The 24,760-nt window shown below is 37.0% G+C and overlaps 1 protein-coding gene across 1 annotated transcript in view; it reads right to left on the bottom strand.

Moving 5' to 3' along the window:
- CDC5L (cell division cycle 5 like) overlaps nucleotides 1-24,760 on the bottom strand; it is a 42,385-nt gene that overhangs the window by 16,455 nt on the left and 1,170 nt on the right. The window contains exons 2-13 of the mRNA XM_037519822.2: nucleotides 23,373-23,476; nucleotides 21,849-22,010; nucleotides 21,034-21,161; nucleotides 20,505-20,604; nucleotides 13,330-13,548; nucleotides 10,989-11,133; nucleotides 9,646-9,834; nucleotides 6,171-6,319; nucleotides 4,404-4,566; nucleotides 2,656-2,820; nucleotides 1,144-1,224; nucleotides 604-846 (exon numbers count right to left, since the gene is read on the bottom strand). Of these exons, the coding sequence (XP_037375719.1) occupies nucleotides 604-846; nucleotides 1,144-1,224; nucleotides 2,656-2,820; nucleotides 4,404-4,566; nucleotides 6,171-6,319; nucleotides 9,646-9,834; nucleotides 10,989-11,133; nucleotides 13,330-13,548; nucleotides 20,505-20,604; nucleotides 21,034-21,161; nucleotides 21,849-22,010; nucleotides 23,373-23,476 (1,848 nt within the window). The remainder of the gene's footprint in view (nucleotides 1-603; nucleotides 847-1,143; nucleotides 1,225-2,655; nucleotides 2,821-4,403; nucleotides 4,567-6,170; nucleotides 6,320-9,645; nucleotides 9,835-10,988; nucleotides 11,134-13,329; nucleotides 13,549-20,504; nucleotides 20,605-21,033; nucleotides 21,162-21,848; nucleotides 22,011-23,372; nucleotides 23,477-24,760) is intronic.

Genomic DNA, 24,760 nt, shown 5'->3' with positions numbered 1-24,760 from the left:
AAAGGCATTCAATTCTATGCAGTCAGCAGAATCAAACACAGAAAATGGCCACTGTGTAGCAACTATCAATCAAGCATACACCCATAGAATAAAATACTATGCCCCCAAAGCCAATATTTAGCTGATAAAAGTTTATCACTGAATTGGGGGGTTGTACAGGGAAAGGAAGAGGCTAAGTATGTCCTTTTCATAATACTTACTATGAACATTTATCTCCTAAACATCATTTCAGTCGTTTATGAATAGCAATATGGGAAAATAAGTTAATGTTTGTCCATGATACACGGTGACTAACAATTACCTAAATCTCGGGCCTCCCCAGTGGCACAGCGCTTGAGCACTGGGTTGTGAAGCTGCCCGCAGCCTCTGCAGCATTGGTTCTATCCCCAGCCACCAGGCAAGGGTCCCACATGGCATGTAGACCTCTCCTGCCATGCCTGCTGCTCCCCTCAGCAGCGTATTTCATCAGTCTGCCTGTTCTGTTCCCAGCTCTGGCTCTGGTGAATTCTCTCACCCTCCGCGCTTCTGACTGTACCCAGTGCTTGTATAAATAAATAAATAAATCTTAAATCTTAAGACAGAAATATTCCCACTCAATCATACCTTTTTCAGCTCTTCTTTAGAGAACTTTTCATAAGGGTTATGTTCCAGATAAGTAATGTGCTCTGAGTTATTGGTACCAAATCCTACAGCTTTTCCTTTTTTATTTCCAGATGGTTCATAGGGATGATGTAGAAGGTCATAATGAAGCATTGTGATCATTTCTTTTTTAATTAATTCTTCACTTTTCTGTAAATCTGTTAGAGGTGGTTCTACATTTAAGGGTCTTAGAATAGTTTCATTTACCTAAAATTTTAAAACAAGTACAATTACTAAATATCACTGTCAATACTCTTATGTTATTACTTATTATAGCTTGAATAGCAGAACATTTTACATTTTCAAAAGAAATTCTATTTTTTTCTTCTAAATTCTTATTTATCACAGTAAGACAGTTTTAAAGACTGAATCTGAGAACTACCTTACTTAGATCTCAAAAAGTAGATAAAACTCAAGTTTTATAGACTTTATGAATGATATAAAAAGCATCAACCACATAACAAGAAATTTAAAACCTCCTAAGCCAGAAATTCTAACACTTACTTCTGATGGTCTTGGCAGATCTTTTTGAACAGCTTTGTGCATTCGTTTCAATTCCTTTACACGCTCTGCATCTCGTATAGCCTAAAAAATTATTTTTATATCCATTTATTACAGCTATACAGTATCTGACACATCTCAATAAAGTTGAAAACATTTTAATTCATAAGCATATGTATGTTCAAGAGCTAAAGTTGTATGCATGTAGATAAATTTGCAATATTAAGGCAACAAAAATAAATGCTTATTTCATTCTTTCCTTACAATAAAAATAAGAGCTTCCAAAGTCTACAATAGAGCATTCTAAACTTAGCGGAGACTCTCAAATCACTCCCCCTGCAAAACAACCCTTCTCCCCTTCCACCCCCAAAGCTAATATTTGTTAATTCAAAAAACTGTTTCCTGATTCTTAAATTACGAATGTGGGGTAATACATTAGAATTTCACACCACTTCTGACAGTAAATGTAAATCAAAAACTCCCTGGTGGCACGGGGAAGTCTCAGCGCTATCAAGCTATCGCCAACCACTACGGCATGAGTTCCATCCCTGGCAAGGGAGCTAACCAACATGATGCAGCAGACCTCTCCTGTCTCGCCCACTGCTCCGTATTTCAGTAGATTCACCTGTTCTGCTACCCACTCTGTCTCTGGTGAATCCTCTCTCTCTCTCTCTCTTTCTCTCTCTCTCTCTCTCTCACACACACACACACACACACGCCACACCTCTGGTCTACACCCCAGTTTTTGTATGCATAAATAAAAAATATTTTAAAAAATAGTTAAGACAACTAAACACAACAAGTATTATCCTATATACCCCACCAAAAAGCACATTCATGTGTTTTCCCTCTAAAATAGCTTCCAAAGAAGCCATTCTCACTCCAACAGTATGAAATTATTCAATTTCTAAAATCATCCTAAAATGAACTGTAGGAATTACCCAAAGGGTCACAGATCTCAGTTCAGAGTCAAGAGTCATCGCTTGCTAGCCATGAGATCTGGAAAAGTCAGCTAAATTCAACTTCACTTCTAAAATGAAGCCAATACCTATCTTATGTACATCACCAGGATGGTACGTGCAAATGAGAAAGTAAATTACATTAGTATAAAGTGTTATTAATATTATCTGACACTCTCTCTAAACTTCCAAATCCATATTTATTGGTTAACTTGACCTAAAACCATTTATTCAACAAATCCAAGTATACTTGTTTTTAAGACTGACCAAAAATATCTTTTCTTGGCAAGAGTGAAAAGCAGTATGTAAAAGACTATTTCGTATATTTCAAAGAAGGATAAGAGGTATTTAAATTACTATATACATCCTAAGGATGCCAATCAAAATACTGAGTACATTGTTACATGAGCATATATAGTGATGTAAAAGATTTAGTTTATTTTAGATAATAAAATTTTTTTAATAGAGATCTTGAGATAGTTAATGGCCATTCTTCATTCTTTCAGCCTGCCAACACATTCAGCAAACTTACACTTCCTATCACAGTTATACCCACCTGCTTTCGTGCATCCACATCAGCAGCATCTTCAATGTAAGTGTCATCGATTTCACGGTCTTCCAGCTCCTTCTCAGCATTTTCCGGTAGAACAATTTCAAAGTCATTCTTAGGGGCTGGAAGGCCCAACAATCCTAAACGGAGATGTTCACGAGATTCTCTTTCCTGTAGAAAAGAATTGGTCCTTCCGAATTCATACATATTAAGTATTCAACCAATGTTATATAAGAGTTTCTAAAAAATAAGTGGCCTACTTTTAATTCTAGAAAAATAATCCCTTAACTTCAGTATTGAGACTTTTTTAATTTTTTTCTCCATTTCTTCCCTACATCAAGATCAATCAAAAAATGTGATTTGTGATCAATGAAAATACTAACAGGAAGTTTGAGAATTACCTCTTCAGAGACCAAAAAGCCCCTTCAGGATTTCTATTGGAGGAAAACATTTCTAAGAATGAAGTTTAATAGTAAATGAAAAGAACAAGTTTAAAAGTCAATTTGTCCCTGGACAATAAGACCTAACCTGAAAAGATACCTCAATGTTGTATGTTTATTTTTAATGGAAATACTAAATTGTACACAGGCCAAAGTTCCCAAAGGAAATTGTGTGGGCCCAAACTTTTCCCAGGTACCTCCCTTGGCTTACCTTTCCAATTTTATTTCCCACTGGCCACCTAGCATATTAAGCATTATGCTAGGTGGGAGGACCAGATGAGTTGTATGAGTGTCCACACTTACCTCTGTTGTGACTATTCCCCCTTCTCCTTCTGAGCTCACTTCTTCAATAAAGGCTTTCCTAAAATCTGTCCAACAAAACAGACTATTCCTTTGATGACCCTAAAATGTGTTGGTTTTACTCAAAGGGTCTATTTTGTTCTTACAATTCTTTTTGGACTTGGTTTAGTACCTCCCATCTCTTGAAGGTATAAACTTCTTTAAGACAAAGGGACCCCCTTATTCAACTTTTAGATACCCTGGAGTGGCCAGATCTGTGCTTTGCACACATTTTATTTTTCTTTTGTTCCATTCTAATGTAGCCATTCAGAGAGCTGGCTTTAGTTGATATCAACTCGGGCATTTGAAAAAATAGAAATGCTAACCTAACCAAATCTATACATGAAGTTAAAATTAATTTGTAAGCTGAAAATAGGTTAACATCATCGGAATTCAATTTTTTTTAAATCTCACAATGACATTCTGTGGTATAAGCTAGTAAGTCCTAATAGTGAGATAATAAAAGCATAACGAGGACAGAAGCAAAACTGGTAGTTTTCTGTATCACCTTACAAAACATACAAAAGAAAACTTTACCAAGATCACCAGAAAACATCAAACTAACTTGGCATTAAGATCTAGACTATCCTTCTAAAACACTGCAAACAAAGGAATCAGTCTCAAAATCTTATTTATAAAGCATTTGAAGTTCAAAACTATTTTATAGAAATAGGATAAATATAAATTTGTCATTCAAGAAAATAAGCTATTAATTAGTAAATAAAAGTTGAAATCCTAAGCTACAAGGAGCATCACTATGAGCATAATCAATACTCATAAACATTAAGAGAACATAATTTTATGAGAATAAAAGGTTCCCCTTCTCAAGTCTTGCAAATCACTTTCTTTTTCTAGCTTTCATAGGTGTACAGATTCTTGGATATTTGTAATATGCACTGACAAGGGGGAAATTGTAGTTTGAAACCCAAGAGATATTTTTTTCAAGAAAGCTATTAAAAAGGAACTGACACGTACCATCTGCTTCACATAAGAGGGATCACTGTAGTCTGCCATTCCATCCTCAGGATTAATGTTTAACTTGTCTCGAAGAGGAGTTCTACCCGGGGTGGAGTTAATAACTGGTTTAGGAGTAGTCCCACTTCGGGGAGTTAGCCCTTCAGATCCATGAGAAGGAGTCCTAGAAAGACAGAAACTCCAGCTAGTCAAGATGCCACTTTTATTTATATTGTGCATTCAAACGTTTTTCATGTAAAGGTAAAGCAGAAAAGATTGATTCCGAAAACTGTCTCTCCTTCTGGTTATAAGTTAGATTTCTAACTTAAAACAAAGTCTAGTTCAGCTAGCTTAATATTTACACTTGTTATTTTTATAACTTCAAATAGTCACTACATTGGGCTTTTTCTTGCCTTCCCAAACCAAGGCCACCAAGCCCTTTTTGACACTCTGGGGTGACTGAGAACACATAGTAGATAGAGAGGTCAACCAGCACACTCCAAGACCCCAGGTGACTCTTCTGAGTTCATTGTCTTCATCATCTCATCATTTGTCTCCTCCCTACCCAGAGCTGTTGATTACCACATGATTATCATCAGTGTGCATAGTTTAAGTAGTTTCTCCCTTTACATTCTGTTTGGAAACCAAACACCAAGCATTTAGAATCACATCTAAATACAAATAATTCTCAGTGAAGGCTAAGAGAGGCTCTTAAGCTAAAGTTTGTAGACTTTGCAACTTATATTTTAATTATTCAAAGTCTTTTTTTGGGGGGTAGGGTGCTTACTTCCTGTATCTTGGCTGTGTTCCAGACAGTTGGTGATGCCAGACAGTTGTTCCCAAGAGGTGAGGTAGAGGTGTTACTGTATAATACATGGTCCCTGCCCCAAAGGAGCTTACAATCTAGTTGAGAGATAAGACATACACGGGGGGAAAAAAGGGATTAGGCTCTCTTGCAAGCCTTCCAAGACGTGTTAAATGTTATATAAGGATTTGGCCACCAATGTCTCTTGATCCTGCTGTAAACTACAGCTGTAACAGTCAAAGAGGCGTCCCATAAAACAACCAAGTAGGAGCACATAGCCTAATATTTAAAATTAAAATATCTCCTAGTATCTCCAGCCCTTAAAAGATCAACATGTTTAATGTTTGCATTTTTAAAAATCTTCTTTAAAAAAACATAGTATAAAAATAAAACACAAGAATTATAAACAAACACTGACCTCTGAATTAGTTAATGATATGCACAAAGAAGTGTTTAGAGGTGAAGTAGACTGATACATCTATAACTTATTTTGAAATGTGTGAAAAAGAAAGCTGGACTGATAGATGAACACATATGTAATAAAGTGAAATGTCAACAACTGTAGAACCTAGGTGGTGGGTATAACAATGTTTGCTTTACCAAAGGTAAAGGTAATCCAACCGTTCAGAAAGTTAGAAAGTTTTATAATAAAATGTTGGGGGGAAAACAATACTAATATATGCATAAAAAGGATATTTTTTTAATTCACCAAATGATCATTAACAATGAAGTGATTTCCTCTTAAATTAGATAAAAAGCATTCAGAAACAAGACGAAAAAACCAGAAACTCTGAAAAAAGAAGGAAGCTTCATATAGTATTTAACCATTTCCTAGGTAACTACTATTATTTAACAAAAAGCAAAATCAAAAAAACAAGTTGATCATTTATGTACATTCTCTGTCAACATTATTAAAGCAAACATGTCCAAGTTCTCAAATTCAAATTTTTCTAAATTAGAGAACATTTGCTTATTTACAATACCTGAACGGGGTAGAAAGAACAGTGTTGGGAGTCTGTACAACTTGCCGCTGTGGTGTCACACCTGAAAAGTCACTCTCATGCAAAGGGGTATTAAGTCCACCTTTTAATGGGGTGTCCACATTGGTGAGGGCCATAAGGTTCTGGGCTTCCTAGGTAACAAGAAGGTAAAGAAGTGTGTTTTAAAACAGCTTTACATGGGATAATAGACAACTTTATTCTGGTCCTACATAACTAATCTTCAAACAGGAAGAATCCTTACATATTTTCTCAACAAAGACCTGAAGAGAAAATGAGTACTGGAACATGGTGTAACAAACATGTCAAGAAATTTTGGCATAAAGTCTTACATGTCAAGAAACACTTTTGTAGTCTCACACGTGGAATTATCATTACCCAAAAGTTTTCCCTATTAGCTGTGCCAAATCTTTTTGGCAATTATAAACAACTAAGAATTTAAATTTCCCAATGTCAAAACACCTGTTCTTTAGTCTAGCTTTGTCACAATTCTTTATTCTTCATTAGCCTATGAGTCTCAGTTTCTTCACTGTGCTGTAAGAAGTCCCGAGTCACGTGGAGAGGCCACATAAGATTTATTCCACACTCCCAGCTAAGTAACCCAACCCACAGCCAGCATCAAACACCAGACACAGCAAGATGATGTGTCCAGCCCCTCTTCATTAAGTCACCCACAAATGTTGAGTCTCCGTAGCCAAGGCCCTAGACACCATGGAACAGAGGTAAGTCTTTCCTTCTATATCCTGTCTGAATTCCTGCCCCACAGAAACCATGAGAACAAAATTATTTTAAACCACTAAGTTTTAGGGCAAAATGAAGACAACTATAGCCAGACTTATTGCATGAGTCTGTCTTTATTCATGGAAAGAACATTTAACTTCATGTTGCCAAAGTCCTGTATGTGCTCTTTTTGCTATTCCAAAAACAAAGCATTTTCCTTACCTAGGAACCCAAAAGATTGGCTAGCTTTATGCCCTCTAAGCAGAAGGTTGGAAACTACTTCTCCAGGGAATCTTAACTCACGAGAAAAGATCTTAAAGACTATGCAGGGAAGACATATAAAATAAAACAAAACCAGGGGCCTCCCTGGTGGCACAGGGGTTAAAGACACAGCACTATCAAGCTATTGCCAGCCACTGCAGCATGAGTTCGATCCTCAGCCAGGGAACCAACCCACATGGCACAGACCTGTCCTGTCTCACCCACTGCTCCCCTCAGCAGTACATCTGCCTGTTCTGCTCCCCACTCTGTCTCTGGTGAATCCTCTCACTCCCCCACACTTCTGGCCTATACCCCAGTTCTTGTATGCATAAATAAATCTTAAAAAAAAATCATTATCAACTACAACAGAAAAATAAGAAAAAAATTCATTAAATATGAACAAGGTGTTTTAAAAAAATTGAACTTATGAAAGATCTCTTCAAAATTAAATACAGTGAAAATTTAACTAAAAATAAAATTCAGAAAGTTTCCTGGCACTAATCAAAAGACCAATTAAGACAAAAAACCAGGGGTCTCCCTGGTGGCGCAGGGGTTAAGTCACTGCGCTATCAAGCTATCCTCAGCCACTGCAACATGAGTTCGAAAGATCCCCAGCCAGGTAGCTGACCCACATGGCGCAGGAGACCTCTCCTGTCTCACCGGCTGCTCCCCTCAGCAGTGTATTTCAGTACATCTGCCGGTTCTGCTCCCCAGAACAGGTGAATCCTCTCACCCCTCACACCTCTACATTCTATTTCTTGTATGCATAAATAAATTTTTTAAAAAAGACAAAAAAACAAAGAGAAATAAATATAAAGATTCAAGGTTCGTAAAGAGATCACTAAAGGGGAGAAAATTTAAAAAAGTCAAAATAATTTCTTAGAAATGAAGACACCCTCCCCTCCCCTCATCTCCAGAAAGAAAAGGCTCATCAAGAACCTAGCATGGTGGTTAAAAATAGAACTTTATCAAGCAACTGCATGGGAAAAAGGCAAAGAAACATGTAAGATTAAGAAAAAGGAAAAGTTAGGTGGGTCTCAACAACAACAATGGAACCAGAAGACACTAGAGTATTATCTTCAAAACTGTGAAAAAAACACCCTATCAATTAGAACTCTACACCTAGTTACACTCTCAAGTAAGAGGACAGAACAGTAGTTTTGAGAAAGGGAAAGTCTTAAAAATTCCATCTTCCATGAACCTTCACTGAGAAAATTACTTAAGGATATGCTTCAATAAAAAGAGGGTGAAGCCAATGACACAAGAACTGGAAAGAGAAAATCCAAGAGACTTTCTGAGGCGACAGAGAAGGAAAATCAAGAGAACAAGTCATAAACAAAATCTAAAGTGCAGTCAGTTCAGATTAGAACATTCAGAAGTTCTGGGAAAAACTTTTTCAAAAGATGATATCTAGTCAAATTAGTGCTAAGCAATCAGAAAATTTAGCAAGTGACTACAACAAATATTGTAACTCAAAAAAAAAAAAAACCCAAAATACTGTGAAGTAAAGAAATTACAAGGCACTTTATGGCTCAGCAATAAACGTAATTTACAGTTTCTTAAGGCAACCACGAACATGCAGCTAATCAAAATTATATCATAACCATGATGAAGATAAGTGAATGCACAATGGAGGTAGAGGGTGTGAGAAAGCCAAGTGTTCAAATCTTAAGGTAGAAAATGCCTAAAACTGAAGGAAAAAAAAAATCTTAGCAAGAAGGTAGTTTTAAAAAGTAAAAGAGATGTACTAGTGTCTCTAGAGAGCAAGTAACAAAAGGCACAACTGTTTTTTATTACTATCTCTTACCAGACTATTTGCTGAATCAAAAACCTTAACAATATATATCTAACTATGAGAAAGGAGAAAATGAATGAAAGGATACTAAAAGACTCAAAAGTGTTTTGTCAGACACCCTAAGAACATACAAAGCCCTAACACCATGTTATTAGAGAGAGAAAGAAATGCAAAGAAATTTCATTTTTTTATATCCAAAGGGCAGGTTTATTATATAAAAAAGGGGAAAAAAAGAAAAAGAACGCTTGCACAGACACAAGGGGGCAGAAAGAAGTAAATTTTGGAAGGGGTAAGTTTAACAAAGAGGTGGTTGCATACACAGGCTGCAAGGAAATTTTAAAAATTATTGACTACATCTGATTTCTTTCTAGGATTTCTAGGCAATGTGATATTTTAAAATGCTATGCTTTGCTAACAGATACTAAAGACTAATGAAGAGAGAAGGTTTAAAAAAAAAAACCTATGAATTAATAAATGTAGAAACAAAACCACCAAATCACTGATTTTTTTTTTTTTTTTAATTTCATTCCCTGCCACAGAAATGTCTAGGATTTATGCATTCAGGACTCAGTTTCAAATTGTTTACCTTAAAGGAAACAACCGAACCACTGAGTATTTTCCTTCACACTACTTTTAAGGGCAATAAACAAAGTGAAAGGCTCACTCTACTACAAGACAGCTTACCTGCAGAATTCTGTCCTGAGAAGCTGGCGTTCGTGGTGTTCTAAGAGCGATGCTATTGTTGGTGACATTGTACTCAGACAAAAGAGTACTGGAAGCAGAGTTTGTTATGCCAGATTCCTCAGCAGTTTGACGTGCAATTTCACTTGCTTGACCTACTTTTACAACTTCCTGTAGTTCTGCATCTGAAATCTGGGGGGGGGAAAAACCAGTTATCATAGCAAGCAATATTTTAGCCAGAGACCAATACACTTTGAAGTTTTTCCACAGTCCAGAAAGATGAGCAGCTGAAGCTACGTGGTAAGTACACAGGGATTCATTGTACTTTTCTATCTTATGTGGGCCTATAAATTTATATAATAAAGATTTTAAGTCTTCCTGGTATAATGCAGGGGGCAAGGGAAGGGAGAATTCCATATATGACATATGCAGTATCAAGCTGCAAGCAAAGTCTTGTACTTCCATACATATACTTTCAAACCAACATATTAATAAATCAATAACACAGTGTTTGTACAAAACTATTCATCAATTAAAATAAGAGTCCACTGAACCACGAGATCACTAAGAAAATCAAAAGACATTATCTTAATTTTACCAAAATAAATATCCTAAGGTGTACTAAGAAAAAAAAATAGGCAAAATCTCAACTTAATATCACAATAAAAAAAAAAATATGTCACTACCAATAATGACAGCATCTGACAAGAATCCTGTGTTGATGCAGCCAATGCATTCACTTGGGGAAAGCAACTCTTTAGGTCAAAGTCCATCCCTCTGTTCCACTTAACTGTCCAATTCTACAGAACTGTACAACTCAAAAAAAGAGCTTATTTAAAACTCCCATTTCCTGACCAACTATAATTAAGTCAAAGGAACAGAGCCTGTTGATAAGCTGAGTGAAGAAATGTTTCTCTTTTCTTCACAATTCCCACCTTGAGTTTCACAATTGTAAGAAAAAGTATGACACAACGTAACATTCCCTTAAAAAAAAGGCAGGCTAAAGTCCATAAAGTCAAATAACATCTTCATCCAAGTCAGCTGTAAGAAAGAGGCCTGGAGCCCTAAAATGCTAACAAATTGCTAAGAGATAACAATTATTTACAAAATCATCATATGATCAGCTTAAGGCCTAATATAATAATTGATAAAGAAGTTTGTGCTCATTTATCACACTGTATCACAATGACTTATTTCTATAGGATGCTCACCTATAAGATTGTGCATTTCTTAAACGAACCTAAGCCAGCACCTAGCAAAAGCCTGGTACATAGGCCCTCAAATATTTGCTGAATAAATGATAACCATATGAGTTTACACAATGAAAAAACTTTTGATCAGATTACCTGAGGCGCAGGAAGTACTAATTTACTTCTCTTTTTAGTAAATTCAGAAACACCACTAGTTTGAAGAATAGCCGATGGTAAATCAGATTCTTTTTTCCTTTTCAAATGCTGCTTGTCTTTTTTTCTATCTCTTCCTTCCTTTTCACTGTCATGGATCAAGGTTGAAAAGAGAGTTTTTTAAAAGTCACATAGAGACAATAACATTAAAAGTACACAAATACTCAAAAAACATTTTAAACAAAGTAATTCTGTTTCTAAGAAAGTTACTAATGAAAAGACAAGTTAGGGGCCTTCCTGGTGGCGCAAGGGATTAAGACGGAGCACTCTGAAGCTATCGGCAGCCACTGCAGCGCGAGTTCGATCCCCAGCCAGGGAGCTACACACATGGTGCAGCAGACCCTCAGCAGTGTATTTCAGTACATCTGCCTGTTCTGTTCCCTCACTCTGTCTTTGGTGAATCCTCTCGCCATCACCACCCCCCCAACCTCTGGACTACATCCCAGTTCTTGAACACATAAATAAATAAATCTTTAAAAAAAAGACAAGTTAAATACATTAACTTGTTCCCTACACCATTACCTACCTTCTACATTCAAGAGAAATGCAGACTCAGACTAGCAACAGAATCATTACAAAAGCAGGATACACTTAGTAATTTTTTTTTTTTTTTTTTGCACATAGAACTGGAGTGTAGGCCAGAGGTGTGGGGAGGGAGGAATGATGGGGGGTGGAAGAGGATTCACCACAAAGTGGAGAGCAGAACAGGCAGATTTACTGAAACACACTGCTGAGGGGAGCAGCAGGCAAGACAGGAGAGATCAGCTGTGCCAAGTGTGTGTTAGCTGCCTGGCTGGGGATTGAACTCAGGCTACAGCAGTGCTAGTGCGAAGACTTAACCCCTACGCCTCCAGGGAAGCCTAAGTACTAAATATAAACTATGCCGCTATAAAGACTGATAAGCAAAATGAAACATAACATCAAAAGCAAAACATAAAATTACTCTGGTATCATGAACATTCATATAAAAATACAGGTACACAGAGAACAATGATATGAAGACAAGCATATAGAAAGGTAAACAATCATACAAAAGGGAGAGTATTAAAATAACGTCAATTTTTTAGTTTCCCCTTAAAAATGTTTATCAACTATTTAACTACACAAATTTTTCCAAAAGGGTATTTAAGTTCCAATAAATGAAGCCAAAAAGTTGTTAGAAAGCCAAAAGCCAGGCCCAAGGCCCTCTTCCATAGTTCCAGGAAGCATCTTGCCCTTCTGCATATCATGCTTTCTCCAGTCTTTCCCCTCATCCGCTTCTTTAAAATGATTTTTCCTCTTCAATATTTTACTATAGCACCTACCTAGAGGAAGGTCCTAATTTGAGAAATAAATACACTGGAGAACCATCCAAGAAAATCCTATTTTACAGAGGTTGACATCTGTTGTCAAGTAACAATTCACATCAACAGAAATGGAAAGTCAGTTGGGGAGCAGAAAACTAAAAATCTTTGACAATCAAAAAACCTCCTCCCCAAAATATTTAGATATAAGATTTAAATTAAATCTAAAACTCTCCAGAAATAGGCCAAATCCACACCCTATGACATACATTTTGTTTTCTTTTAAAGATTTATTTATTTATGCATACAAGAACTAAGGTACAGGCCAGAGATGTGGGGGGGATTTACCAGAGACAGAGTGGGGAACAGGTGGACTGACTGAAATAAACTGCTGAGAGGAGCAGTACGCATGACAGGAGAGGTCTGCTGCACCACGTGGGTCACCTCCCTGGCTGGGGATCAAACTCATGCTGCAGTGGCTGCAGAAAGCTTCATAGCGCTGTGATTTAGCCCCTAGCACCACCAGTGAGGCCCCCTATGACATACATTTTATAAATAGCTAATTATCTCCATCCAAGTGAAAAGATTTTAAAATACACTGGTAACTTCTTTAAATTTTACATTAGGAAAAACAAGATAAAATTTTTGCTAGGAAAAAAAAAAGCAGCAGATCAGATTTTGACAAGTTCCTTCAGGCAATTAGTAAAAATGTAAATCTGTTCACAAGTACATATAAATTTTAAGATTGTGACTCAATAAGACTAACAGCCAAGCACTAGTAATTCAAGAGATGGAAACCAATCTGTGCCAAATCATGACAGCCAGGGTTACTGGTTTTCTCAGAAAGGTTAAGAACCCATTAATTAAATAAAAGCATATGTAGGCCCACAGTGTGCTAAGTAATTTAAAAAAAAAAACCTGGCTCTGACAAAGATAGTATCTGGTCCTCTATAAAATTCCCATTATGTTTTCCCAATTTCAAAATCAGAAGGGCAACTTACGATCTTAGCTCCCCATCCAGGTCCTGCTGTCTTAATTTTCTGAAATCTGCATCAAGAGCCTGGTAATTTTCCTCAGATGTATCATAGAAACCAAGAGCAGGCTTTTTTTCAAACGGGATTTCAGCATTATAATCAACACCTCTCTTCTTTTTTCTTTTTTTCTGAATTTCTATGCCAGCTGCTCGAAGTTCTCTTCTCTTTTGGAGGGCAGCAAGACGTCTGAAGAAAAACAACACAAGATCACCTTGAAAAACATGTAACGTGGGAAACAGACGGATTAACCGAGCATTAAGAAACCTGGTTATTACTTGAGGAAGAAACATTTATTTAAATTCTCACCTCATATCATTCACCAAAATAAAATCCAGTTTTGATTTAAAGCTATAGGTACAAATATATGAGTGCACATATACAATAAAGCGAAGAAAAAAACCAGCAGGAAATATAAGTAACATGTTCTCTCTGTATAGGAATGTACTTATAAAATGCAAGTTAAATAAAGGGCATGAAAAAAGATTAATGGCTTTGAAATTTAAATTTTATATCTATAGCACTATTTTTAAAAATTCATGTAACAAAATTAAAAGGCAAAATATTCACAAGTTAATACTAGGGAACCTTACAAGTTTTGTATTTTTTTAATGCACCCTAAGGAGGAAAAAAGAGCAAAAGAAAACAGTTCCCAGAGGAAAAAAATACAAACAACTAAACAACAAAAGTTTTACTTAATTGATAAAGAATTATTAATTCAACAATATTTCTGCATATCTAGTTAATAATGCTCAATTAATGGCAAGTATACATAAAATGGACAGTTTTCTACAATGGTATGGTAATGCAAAAGTAAACTGATACAGTTTTCCCAAAAGAGAATTTGGAAATACACATTAAAACACCAGTTTTTCACATTTTTAACCCAACAATTTCACTCCTCAACCTTAAGCACAGAAAATAAATAGGCACATGAAAAGACTTAGTTACAAAACTATTCACTAAACACTGGGATTACTGAATAACTAGACACAATCTAAACATCACATTAAATGAAATTAAATGAATCTATAACATTAAGATAGGCTACTACAAAGAAATGGAAAGACATCCCCTGCCCATGGATTGGAAGAATAAACATTATTAAAATGGCCATCCTACCAAAAGCAATATACCGATTCAATGCTATTCCAATCAAAATTTCAATGTCATTCTTCAAAGAAATAGAACAATTATTGATGAAATTCATATGGAATCACAAAAAACCCCGAATAGCCAAAGCTCTACTGAAAAAAAAAGAAGGAAATGGAGGCATCACACTCCCAGACTTCAAACTATACTACAAAGCCATAATCATCAAAACTGCATGGTATTGGAACAAGAACAGACACACAGACCAATGGAATCGAATAGAAAATCCAGAAATAAACCCACAGATTTATGGTCAACTAATCTTTGACAAAGGAGCAAAGAATATGCATAGGAGCAAAGAAAGTTTGTTCAATAAATGGTGCTGGGAAAACTGGGTTGCTACATGCAAAAGAATGAAGCTTGACCACTACCTCACACCATACACAAAAATCAACTCAAAATGGATTAAAGAACTAGACATAAGACCTGAAACCATAAAATACATAGAAGGAAATATAGGTGAAACACTACGTGATTTGCATATCAAAGACATCTTTACAGACACATCACCCAAAGCAGTGATAGTGAAGGCAAAGATAAACAGCTGGGACTACATCAAATTAAAAAGCTTCTGCACAGCAAAAGAGACAATAACAAAAACAAAGAGAAACCCCACCGACTGGGAGAACATTTTTGCACCCAACACTAATGATAAAGGACTGATCACAAAAATCTGCAAAGAGCTGATGAGACTCAACAACAACAAAGAAAATAACCCAGTCAAAAAATGGGCAGAAGAGCTAAAAAGAAACTTCTCTGAAGAGGAAATGCAAATGGCCAACAGACATATGAAAAAATGTTCAACATCACTTGTAATCAGGGAAATGCAAATCAAAACTACCATGAGATACCATCTCACACCAGTGAGAATGGCACATATTAAAAAAACTAGCAACAACAAATGTTGGTGAGGTTGGGGAGAAAAAGGAACTCTCCTGCACTGTTGGTGGGAGTGCAAACTGGTCCAACCACTATGGAGAGCTGTGTGGAGATTTCTGGACCTACTAAACATAGAGCTTCCATATGATCCAGCAATTCCACTCCTAGGTATTTACCCAAAGGACACAGAAACATCAATTCCAAAGAACACCTGCACCCCTATGTTTATAGCAGCACTATTTACAATAGCTAAGCTTTGGAAACAACCCAAATGCCCAAAAATAGATGACTGGATCAAGAAGATGTGGTACATATATACCATGGAATATTACTCAGCATTCAAAAAAGATAAACACATGCAATTTGCAGCAACATGGATGGCGCTGGAAGGGATCATGCTCAGCGAAATAAGCCAAAAAGAAAAAGAAAAATACCGGATGGTCTCACTCATAACAGGAATCTAGAAAACTTAAATAAGGGATCAGGAAAATGAATAACTATAAGAAAGTAAAAATCAAAATCAACAAAAAACTATGAACCAGAGACACTTTTTGGGGGGTGGGAGCCGGGAGGGGAGGGATTGGGGTCAGAATGGGGCATGTGCAGTTGTATGGGGGAATATAAAAATAAAATTTATTATTTAAAAAAAAAAAAAAAGCTAATACTGGTCTATCTAATTTGTAAAATAAAATTATCAAGCTGCATGACTAAAAAAAAAAAGAAAGAAAGAAAAAGATAGGCTACTACGTAAGTATCTATATAACCTTTGAAAAGCCTGTGAATCTACTCTGATGTGGAAAGATGCCCAAGACATATTGCTGTGTATAAAATGTGACAAATTTTATATATTGTAGAACATGTAAAAATTATATGCACATTTGTCTGTAACTTTATTGATACTTTCATATTAACTATGACAATTCCTGGAGATTAGAATTTCATTTGATTTTAACTTTTCTTTATAGTTTCTCATAATGCTATCATCTTAATGATTTAATAAGAAGTATTCACAATATTAAAGGGGGGGAATCAAGCTACAACATCCAGCATAAGAGGTTCTGCAAACCCAGAACTGGTGAAAATCAGTAAACTAGAAGTTTCTGGAAAGTATCTTAGGGGGATATAGCCAATGAAAAAACATTCAGGAAAGTCTACTAAAATATGCTAAGAAAACAAAAAGGTCTACAGAATTTGAATCAAGACCCACTCAGTCTCCACTTGGCCCCTCCCAAGTCATGGACACACAAACTTCATTCCACACTGGTGCAGTCAAGAACACAGGGCTCTCGGGCCTCCCCGGTGGTGCAGTGGTAGAGCGCTGGGTTGCGAAGCTGCCCGCAGCCTCTGCAGCACCGGTTTGATCCCCAGCCGCTGAGGGAGGGTCCCACATGGTGCGCAGACCTCTCCTGCCACCCGCTGCTCCCCTCAGCAGTGTATTCCATCTGTCTGCCTGTTCTGTTCCCTGCTCTGGCTCTGGTGAATTCTCTCACCCTCCTGCGCTTCTGACTGTACCCAGCGCTTGTATAAATAAATAAATAAATCTTTTTAAAAAAAAGAATACAGGGCTCTCTCGTCACTACTCTGAGTAGAGGGCTTTCATTCCAGGAGGAGTAGGTCACCAGAATTTCTCATCCTGCCTCTAGATACTCATTGCAGCAGCTAAGTTCCATGAAGAGTGGCTGAGAAATAGGGGTTTCCCTTCTTCTGTCCAGACTGAGGTTGTACCTTAAGTACAGTGCTGCTAAGAAGACGGGACAGCCCTTACCCCAGCTTATGGGATAAGGATTCCTTGCTGGGAAAGAAAAGCCAAAGACTCCTGTGTTGTTGCCCACAACCCCCATTAGGCATTTAATGCCAAAAGTGGGGATATCACTTAGACACAAACATGTCAGAACCCAGAAGTAAAACAGAGAACTCCAAATCTTTCCCCAAAGACACTGACTTCATTTGCAAGAGATGAAGTTCAAGACTAAGGGCACTCTCAAAAACTGTGAAGTTGTGGGCAAATGCAATTGGGAAGGAACTGATACTCTTTAGAAATATAAACTGTGAACCCACAAATGCGCTAGAGAGAAACAAGTAGGACAAGCCCCCTTGAGGTCAGAAAAATATCTATCAAACACTGACCTCAGTTGACTGGATCAGTTTGTGGAGCAATGCTGAAAGACATTGCTGAAAATAATTCAGCAACCAGCCATCAATTAGTAGAGTTCAACAGCTGGATGTAACCAAAGAAAGAGATGTAAAAAACTCCTGTTAAAATCCTGTCATCCCAGGATGACTGACTGTGGACATGCCAGGACTGCACTCCCATGAGGAACACCACCAGAGGTTTTACATGCAGTAAGAGAGGGGACAGAAATTACTACATAACCCAGCTAGTCACTAAACAAATAAGCAAGAAAAGAACATTAAGAAGGACGTGAAGGGAACATTAGTACCCACAACTGCTGCAATAAATTATCCAAAGCATTCAGTTCCCAACAAAAAATGAGACATGCAAAGTAACAGAAAAGCATGACCCATAAACCAGAAAAAAGGCAAGCAACACCATCCATGAGAGTGAACCAAATGTCAAATTTGACAGGCCAAAAAGAAGTCAGGATAAGTATGTTCAAAGAAAAGGAAACCATGATTAAAGAACAAAAGGCATGAACACAATGCTGCATCTGACACAATGCTGCATCAGACATCAATGAAGAGATAGAAATGATTTAAAAGAACCAAACGGGGAAATTCTGCAGTTGAAAAGTATAGAGCCAAAATGAAAAAGAGAAACTCAACAGTAGAAGAAAATGAGTGAAATGAGTGAACTTGAGGACAGATTAATAAAGACTATGCAATCCCAAAAACAGGAATATAAGAGGCACGAATAGAGCCTCACGGCAATGCGGGACACCATTAACTGTGCTAAAATATATACTATCGGAAAACTAAGAGGAGAGAAAAAGGAAAATAAGCTATGTGAGGAAATAGCAGAGAATGTCCCAAATTTACTAAAGTCATTACCTACACTTCCAGGAAGTGCAACAAATTCCAACAAAGAGAATCAGAAAGAATAATCACAAGAAATACATAAAAATGCTGAAAGCCAAAAATAAGGATACAATCTCGCAGGTAGCAAGAGAAAATTGATTCATCACTCACAAGGGAACCCTAACTAGAGTAACAGCTGATTTTTTAGCAAATCAGCATTACAAAAGGATTCAATTTTATATAAATGTTACTGCATAAGCATACACACAAATATACATCTATACTTGAGAGAAAGAAAAGAAACATTTCAAAAATAAAATAATTTCATTCTTTTAAAAAGGCAATAAAGGGCCTCCCCGGTGGCGCAGCGGTTGAGCGCTGGGTTGCGAAGCTGCCCGCGGCCTCTGTGGCACCGGTTTGATCCCCGGCTGCTCCCCGGCCACCGGAGGAGGGTCCCACATGGCGCGCAGACCTCTCCTGCCGCCCGCTGCTCCTCTCTGCAGTGTACTTTGGTCCTTCTGCCTGCTCTGCTCCCCGCTCTGGCTCTGGTGAATTCTCTCACCCTCCCGGGCTTCTGACTGTACCCAGTGAATGTATAAACAAACAAACAAATAAATAAAACATGCCTCTAAAAAAAATTTTTTAAAATAAAAAAAAAATAAATAAAAAAAAAAATAAAAAGGCAATAAAATCTTTTCAATAAAATCTTTTCAATAAAATGCTTACTGAAGATAACTAATCCACATAGCATCATATCAACAATGCACCCGAAAGAAGAGTGAAGAAAAAGTGTATTACCTATATAATCAATAGAAAGCTTTAAGTTATAAAACAGATCTATAATTTAGCATTAGACAGACCCAATCTGCACTCTGCATAGAGACCAAAATAGTTACTTAAAAGGTATGTGTAACCACGTAAGTGATAAAGCTGTGTAGATTCTACAGTGCAATTTATAAGAAAGTATAAGGTACTCTAATTTAAATCTACAAAAATTTACTTGAAGCAACAGTAGATATGCTTGAGAGATTTTTTTGTTCATGCACTTGCCACATCCCTGGCCCAACCCACATGGTTAAAAATGTTCGAGACATTTCGTTCCCAAACAACCATCGACATAAATGGAAAATTACACTTTTTTCAAAACTATACACATTACTTCACATTAAATAGTGTAAAGAATAAAAAGGTGGCTGACACTTTTAGTCTCTCCTCTTGGTTTCTATGTACTGCCCCAGGCCAGTCATACTCCCAACCTAATTATTCTGACTAGTTAAGAATGGCTAACTAGCCAATGACTGGCTAAATGGCTGCCTATGCCAAACATGAAAGAATCCCCCATCCCAAGATATGGGGCTTCAAAGTCATTACTGAGAAAACCATGAACACAATGCTAGTCATCAAAAGGTCAGAATGTACTTCCCAGCTTGAGGACTACAAAAGGCATCTGCGTAGGCTAGACCTTATTCCAATGCCTAAATTCCAAAAACTAATTAGCTGCACAGTCCAAGTTTTCCCTTCATCTTCTTCATGTGGTTTCTGGGTCATCAGACATGTCAATCATGGTTCAAACTCAAAAGAAAAAGAGGCAAGTGGAAAAATCTGCAATAGAGGGCAATACTTAATTCACTCACTCACTTTTTAAATGAACATTTCTGTGAGAGCCTAAAATTTGGTTTAAGGCTTATTGATCTCATCCTGTAAGTTCAACCAAGTTTCCCATTTCACACCTACTGCTTACCCAACACTAATCAAGGCAAGTGACTAACCGGCAGTCATGCAGAAGTCATGTAGCCTTGTGTATGCGCTAACCATCTGATCAGCAGATGGCTACAAGTCAAGTCCTCCTATGCTAACAGAACAAATGCAAGATACTGAGTCAACTATCTGGACATTACTTCTGTCATGTCTCACAAAAAAATTTGTAATGTATTTTTTCTGAAACTATTCTGAAATTGTGGAGAGAGGAGACATTTTCCAAAGTAATAAAAAAAAGAGACTTACAGAATATTATCAAAATTAGAATTGGACAATTCTAATTATTACTCACACCCAACAGGGCTGATAAACCATGTAGTTTTTAGTGGGTCTAGGGATGCACCGACTAATTGTTCAACTACAGATGGAACCAACCATACCTTGCTTCTTCTAATTGTTTCTCTCTTGCTTTCCTCTTGGCCTTTTTTCCCTGAGTATTAGCCAGGCGAGCTCTAGCTTCAGAAAGCATCTCAAGTTCATCTGCAAAAATTAAGAGAAGAAAAACTAAGTCCTTTTCCAACAGCAACAAGGTATGTGAGAAACATATCCTAGTGCTTCAGGAAGACGGGAGTCCAAAATTCTGACCTGCTGGCTCTCACCTCTGAATGGGAATGAGAATACAGAATCTTCAAGGGCTTACTGATAGTCTCTAGAGACTCTGTCCAGTAGCATTCCACTGCTTAATTTATTAGATGAATTGATAAACCTCAAGATAAAGGGACACTGTCTAAAAGAGCAATTATTCTATAATAGAAAACTGGACACATCCAAGAGACTTATACTAACAATTACAGATAGAACAAGGAATCTAAAAATCCAAAGAGTTCAGAAAGGAACCAAAAAGTTAAAAAGAGGCCTGAGGAGTTAACAATGACCAAAGAAATAAATTCCTTGCAAGCATATACTTACCTTCATCCATATCAATTGGATCAGGCCGTGCTGGTTTTGTTTCTGGATTTGGATCTATTTCTCCAGGTTTAAGTTTTCTTGGATCATCTGTTGTTTCCTCTTCATTGTCTCTCTGGGCAGCTTTATCCCTAAAAAAGAACACAGAGGAATCAGTCACATTATTACACCATTAAGTCTTAGAAACACGAGGTTTCCCAACTCCAGCACTCTTTATTTCTAAAAACCCAACGATGCGCACTAACAAAAAGCAATTCTACTATTGCTTTACCTAAAAGAGATTGTATTACAATTCTAATTTCACTAAGTGTTTTCATTCACTATGAAATAGGATTCAGGCAGTTCCTTAATCAGGAATGCAATGCTGCTATACAAATAATCTATTAGCGAAAAAACAAGATGTCCCAGCAGTGTGATTATGGGTGATTTTTCTTTGCTTTCACTATTTTTGCCCAGATTTTCTACGATTAATATGTATGATTTGGGGCCTCCCCTGGTGGCGCAGTGGTTGAGCGCGGGGCTGCGAGGCTGGGGTTCATTCCCCAGCCGCCAGCGAAGATCCCACCAAAAAAAAAAAAAAAAAAAGTATGACTTGTATACATTATTGTATACATATATACACTGTATATATTGGCCTTTTAAAAGCAAACAACGCCCAATTTTGATCAATAACATTTAAATGTGGATTATGATTCAGTCAGTTTTAGCTCCGTTGAATTTAATAAGATCTGTAACTTAATGCTTAAACTGCTAAAAGTTTACTCAGTGTCATTCAGAAGATATACACATTTTTATAATGCTTTTTTATATTCACTTACAAGAGAAATTCATAGTGCTCCAAGCACTGCGCAGCTGTTCTTCCAATGATTGGAGCAATGGTTCTCCACTGTGTTGGCATCAATTTGGCCAAATGCAAGAGTTTTTCCTCCTCTTCTCTGGACCATTCTGTCTTCTTAATGCTTGGATCCAGCCATTCATACCTATTAAAAAAAATACCATTTTATATATTAATCAGATGCCGAACATGAATATCCTATTTAAACATTAGATACACCAAGCTCTAATAACTTAAAAAAAAAAAAGCAAGCTGACTTTCATCTTTCAATTATAAGCACAATAGTCACCTTGGTTAAATGTAACCCATTCAATATTCCTTACTGTCACCAAATTTGACTGTATTTTAATTATGCAAGGTTACCAATGCTTAAAAAAAAAGTAATCTGGCTGAAATATACGCCTTCCTTCTCAACTACTACTTCCATTTACTTTATACTATTAGAGATTTTGCAATTTCTTTGGAAATAAGACAATACAACCACGTTTTTATAGTGTTTCTAGTTTTCATAGCACTTTCTCATACTTTGATTTGATTCTCACAACTACATGGCTTGCTTCTTCAAGCATTTGACTTTAACTAACTAAATGCTTTTCAATATCATCTGTTTTCGTCTGGTATGTTTTTAAGTAAAACTACTGTTACCGTGTCTTCCTTAATTCCCTACGTAACCCACCTTTTCTATTCAGTCTACTTAGCTGGATGAGAAGCTGGCAAACAAAATCCAAGCCCTACCACACATGGGGGCAGGAACCCCATGCTTCTCAACACCAAGAGAAGCAGAAATCAGAACCAATTCTTCAGGTTGAAGACCAGCTTCCTCTTCAAGATTCTTTCCCCTACTCAGGTGCCTAGAAAATTAGATCACTCTTGTACAAGTCAAAATAATGTTCCTAGTGCCACATGGATCAAGATTGTTGCCAGATCAATCATGGCAAGAACAAGTAAAGAGCTTAATGTATCCACTATCCTGTGATTTAAAGAGACATCACAGGTGTAGTATTGGCTTATGATATACTCTGAGGTAGTAGATATACAGTATTTCAACTGTATTGTGAAGAAACTCAAATGCTATATACTAGTGTATAAAACTAACCATTATTTATCAATTATTTCTTTAAGAAACTTACCTTCTACAACAGCCAACTTAGAAACTTTTGGAACACAATCCATTTGTAAGCAGGGGCCCCATCTGTACCTAAAGTAGATTTATTTCGTGCTTCACAAAGCACTCTCAAACATATTAACTCATTTGAGCCTCAAATCTCCATCAGTTAGGACCAAGTATTATCTCTAATTAGTAGAAAACAGGAGCAGATGAAGAGCATAGACAAATGGCTTGCCTAAGACCACACAGGAAACGTATGACAGCTAAGTGCAAAATCTAAATTCCTATTTATAACTGTTACAGCACAATGCCTGCTTTCTTTGGTGAGGGTCAAAAAAATAACATTTTTCCTCATAATTAAGGTCATTTTCTGGTTTCCACTCATTAACTAGCACATACCATCTGGCTTTGCACTGCTTTGCTGATTTTCTGTGTAGAAGTGAGGCAATCCTAGACCATTGGTTTTTCCCATATTTCATAACCGCTGCTTTCAGAATTTCATCCTAAAAAATTGTCAAAGAAAAAGAGTATATTCAATCATAAAACTCCAAGTGAGAAAACACAGAATTTACAGTACCTCTGATAGGGCTACTAGAAGAGAGACATACACACACACATTTTTTTTTAAAGTACAAAAATTATTAAACAGTAAGCCAGAACTAGCAAAATGTAAGAAACTAAGAAGAACATCCATTAAAAGAACATACTGCCCACCCTAACACACACACACACACACACCCCAATAAGTTGGGAGTGAGTACAGCCAGATCTAAGAAATTCTACTTGATAGAAATTAGCAAAAATATTCTCCAATGTGTGGCTACCCCTCTCTTCAAAAGAATACAGTTCAGCCATTCATTCATTCAAAAAACATATCCTGAACATATACTTCTCTCTCAGGTGTTGGTACTTAGAAAATTCAACAGGACACACCCAACCCTTAAGAAGCAAGTCAAGGCTCTGGTGAATCCATTCTGCAGCCCAGGTTTCCTGGCTCCAATTTCCAAACGACATTTTCCTCTTCATGCCCACAACCCCCCCACTCTGAATCAAAAATCCACACCTAAAGTCTAAGCTAACATTTAAGTATTTCTCTCCCCCCTCACCAGCCAGCTCTCCCTCCAACCTCCCTCCAATCTTTAGATACTATTTCACCAGGACATCCATCTGGTCATGGAATTCTCTGATTCCATGGAAGCCCAGCAAACTATGCCACGGACACCAAAGATAACAGAGTAAGAGATAATGCACTTGAGGTATTTTACTTTTAGGTCTTTTCCACACTGGACTTGAGCTATATGCCTCATACAAGAGTCATGGGCCACTCCACCCTACCCTATTTCCTCCTCTAGTCCCCCAATAGAGAGAAAAAAAGACTTTGGCTTTGGCCATTACATTACATGGCAATCCTGCTGTTTATTGATTTGTACATCTGTCTCTCCCCTAGAAGTATATGTGCTCCAATTTAAACAGCCTGGTTCCCTCCATACAAGCTGTGAGACAAAGTTGCCACTGATTTTATCTGTAACTTCCCTGCAGTACAGCTATACTTAATCACATCTTCAATTAAGTATACAGCAGTTGTCCACCCCATCACAGTCACCTGGCAAACATTTAGCAAGCAACCTACTTCACGGTTCAAAGAAGACAAAGATCTGGAAGGCTTACAGAACTATCTTCTGGAGTAAATATTTAGCAACTAGCATTTACTGAAAGCCCAGTATGTGCCAGGCTCCATTCTAAGTGTTACAAATGTGTTACCTCACTTAATTCTCTAGAGATGTAGA

Source organism: Talpa occidentalis, unplaced genomic scaffold (assembly GCF_014898055.3).
Source record: "Talpa occidentalis isolate TD23 unplaced genomic scaffold, MPIMG_talOcc4v2.1 talOcc4.2, whole genome shotgun sequence".
Lineage (NCBI taxonomy): Eukaryota > Metazoa > Chordata > Mammalia > Eulipotyphla > Talpidae > Talpa > Talpa occidentalis.
This window is presented reverse-complemented; position numbering and strand designations above follow the sequence as displayed.